General features: G+C 33.7%; 1 protein-coding gene across 1 annotated transcript; it reads right to left on the bottom strand.

The window, feature by feature from the left end:
• Positions 1–1,558: 1,558 nt before the first annotated feature.
• Positions 1,559–3,018, bottom strand: LOC149518589 (uncharacterized). Its single transcript, XM_089763377.1, has one exon. It carries the CDS (start codon positions 2,386–2,388, stop codon positions 1,810–1,812), a length of 579 nt encoding a protein of 192 aa, XP_089619503.1. The 5' UTR covers positions 2,389–3,018; the 3' UTR covers positions 1,559–1,809.

Genomic DNA, 3,018 nt, shown 5'->3' on the forward strand with positions numbered 1-3,018 from the left:
AAAAATTTATCATTTAAAAATTGTAATAATCTCATCATTGAGTAATTATTGATTCAATTCCTAAATTTTATTAAATTTGTATTTATTATTATTTTTTAAATTAAGAATAACTATTAATTATTGTTTATTAAAATTTTATCTAAATTCTCTTCCATTTGGATCAAATCTAGAAAAAAAATTTTTCATAGAAATTTTATAGAAATTAACTATTTATAATTTCAAAAAATTTTATCATCGATTAATTATTACTTATTTTTCAAATTCTATTAAAGTTTTATTTTTATAACTTTTTCTAATTTTCTTAAAATTTAATCTTACGTAATATAAATAAATAAAATAATAACATGAAACAAAAATAATAAGTAAAACCAAATAATAATAATAATAATAACAACAAATAAAGAAATGGCACGACTAGAGCTACAGCACATGGCTCAACTTGACTACAAGAAAGAAACTCATTTGGAATGGCAAGGCTACTGGCTTAGCTCGGCTCAGCTAGAGCTAAATAAGCTAAGAGCGGGTCGCCTAACAAGTTCGTAGGCCGTGGCGCTAATAGATCAAATTCTTTCAAAACTAAAACAAAATTTTTGCCAGAAATTTTTCTAAAAATTTTGGACTTGATTGCTTTCTCTATTTTTGCTTTTGATTTTTTGTGTATTTTCCTCTCTGGTCACTGTAACTTTTTTGTATATATTGGAACTAATCTATAGATGAGAATCTAAGTTTAAATAGTATCTCAACTAGGATTAAAACTCTTCAAGTAATTTATCTGATAGTTGGATTATAATTGAATTTTAATTTTTAAAAAACTTTTTATCCAACCAAATAATCCCTTTTCAATTAAGTATATGTCATTTTTAAAAAAATTTTACTAAAAAAATAAATAATAAATAAAATAAAATAAATTTTAAACTTTAGACAAAATGAGTTGTTTATATTGTATATACCAAGGAGGATTAAATATCTTAATCAATTTTCTTTTGGTGAATATCTTTATCAAATTGCTATAACGCAGGCACTCCAAACAAGCATTCGCAGACTACAGTCTTTTGGAGTTGAACCCTACCGGCCCACGCATGAAAGTTAAGTAGAGAAAGAGAGACGGTTCAATACATTGCAGAGATACTCGCAAAAAACGAGACATTTAAATCTCTTATGTTTCCAGTGATTCACCCGAAATAGTCATCAGATTGTACATTCTGAAAGCAACATAAAAATTGACCATTTTCTAGCTAGCTCCGTGAGCCCTTACACTATTAGCCAATCGTAGTACTTCAAAACAAGGCAATTGGGTGCCAAATTAGGCACAAAAATAAAGAAATTAAGACTAGTTATCACTGATGACTTTTTGGATCCCGTTGAGACGAACTCGAAATCCGAGTTGATGATGAGTCGAGCATTGTTAGAATTCATGCAAAAAATTAAAAGTATTTTTAATTGGTTTCCTATTGTTGTTTCAGCAAGTGTCCCGTTCAAAGCTTCAACCAATGTACAAAAGATAAGCTTAGAAAAAGGGAAAGAAAAGAAAAGAAAAAGACAAGAAAGAAACCAAAAGGAAAAGAAAATATCACTGGTTTTACTTCCTGGTTCTGGAGTACTCTGCAAAATAAAGAGATACCAAAACAACCACGAGAGAACAGAAAATAAAAGGGTTAAGTACAAATAATCTAAAATTCCCCACATAGACACAACCGACCCTCCCCAAGGACACTATATCCCTACGCTACAAGGGCTCGCTCTGTACGGTAAACTTCATCGATGGGACTCAAAAGATCATCACATCATCCCAATCTGATCAGCTTCAGCTCAGGTCCAGTCATCTAGTTCCAGTGGACCCCACCCTAGAACTCTTTCCAGCCATTGATCATCATCACCAACCTCCCCCTCGCCACAGCCCTCCATTGCCTCTTCTCCTCCTACATTGTCACGATTCTTATCGTCAAAACCCTTCCCTATTGCCCATAACTCGTTCTCCGGTAACCCTAACTTTACGTCAGATAAGTTCCCGGTGGGTCCCACGAACTCAATGCCAGCCATCACCGTGGACGATGAGTCAGACACTGAAGCCCCACAGCTCTCACTCTTGACGTCGCTAACGGCAAAGAACGGCGGAGAAGACAAAGAGAGCTTCGATGAAGAAGACGACCGCGACGTTGACGGTAAGGTTTCCCTTGGCGGTGGTGAAGTGTTGGAAGAAGAGGTTGTTATCTCATTGTAAAGCTCTTGCATTATCTCCTCTAGTTTCTCTTCTTCAACCAAACCCTCATTGGAGAACTCGTTTTCGTCATCGGATTCAGTCAACAAGACGTTCAACTTCCGCGCAACATCACCGGAAAGTTCATTCTGCGGCGACTTCAAGTCTTCTCCTACCGCTCCTTGCGTCATCAATTTTTATTTTTCTTATTTTGTTGGGACTTGAGAATTGAAGAGAGTAAAGAAAGGAGAGAAACGCGTAATATAAAGAGAAGAAAGGGGGAGAGAGAAGTGACACGTTGGCAAAGGCAAACGTGTGCCACGTAAGATGGTACTTGTGAAAGGGTGACGTGGCAAGCAGAGGGCAAAAGAGGTGACGAAAGTAAGAGACAAAAGATTTGTCAAAATAGTCAATTTTTGGAAGAAGGAGAAGAAGGAAGATTTGATTTGTAAGAAGAAAGATAAAAAAAAATGGAAGGCTTTTGCTTTGTTTGAAGGGAGAGAATGGGCTCAACCAAAGGGCTGTTTGGTGTTGGGTAAACGACAAGGATTGCCTCGATGAACACAATTTTTGTATTTTAAGTTTACGAGATTGCCCCTGTCATCAATTAACCGACAAATGTTTGTCTTCATAGTAGTAGTAATACGAATTTCCCATAATTTTATGTTCTTGTTATTTTTAATAATTTCTAAAAAACATCGAAAAATAAAAATGTTATAAATATTATAAGTTGAATTTTAAATTTATTGAATTATTTTTTAAATAGTTAAATAATTTAGATTTTTTAATATTTACTTGTAAATTAATTTATATTTTTTTCT

Source organism: Durio zibethinus, chromosome 6 (genome assembly GCF_047325235.1).
Source record: "Durio zibethinus cultivar Kanyao isolate XHJ-2024 chromosome 6, ASM4732523v1, whole genome shotgun sequence".
In the NCBI taxonomy this organism is placed as follows: Eukaryota; Viridiplantae; Streptophyta; class Magnoliopsida; order Malvales; family Malvaceae; genus Durio; species Durio zibethinus.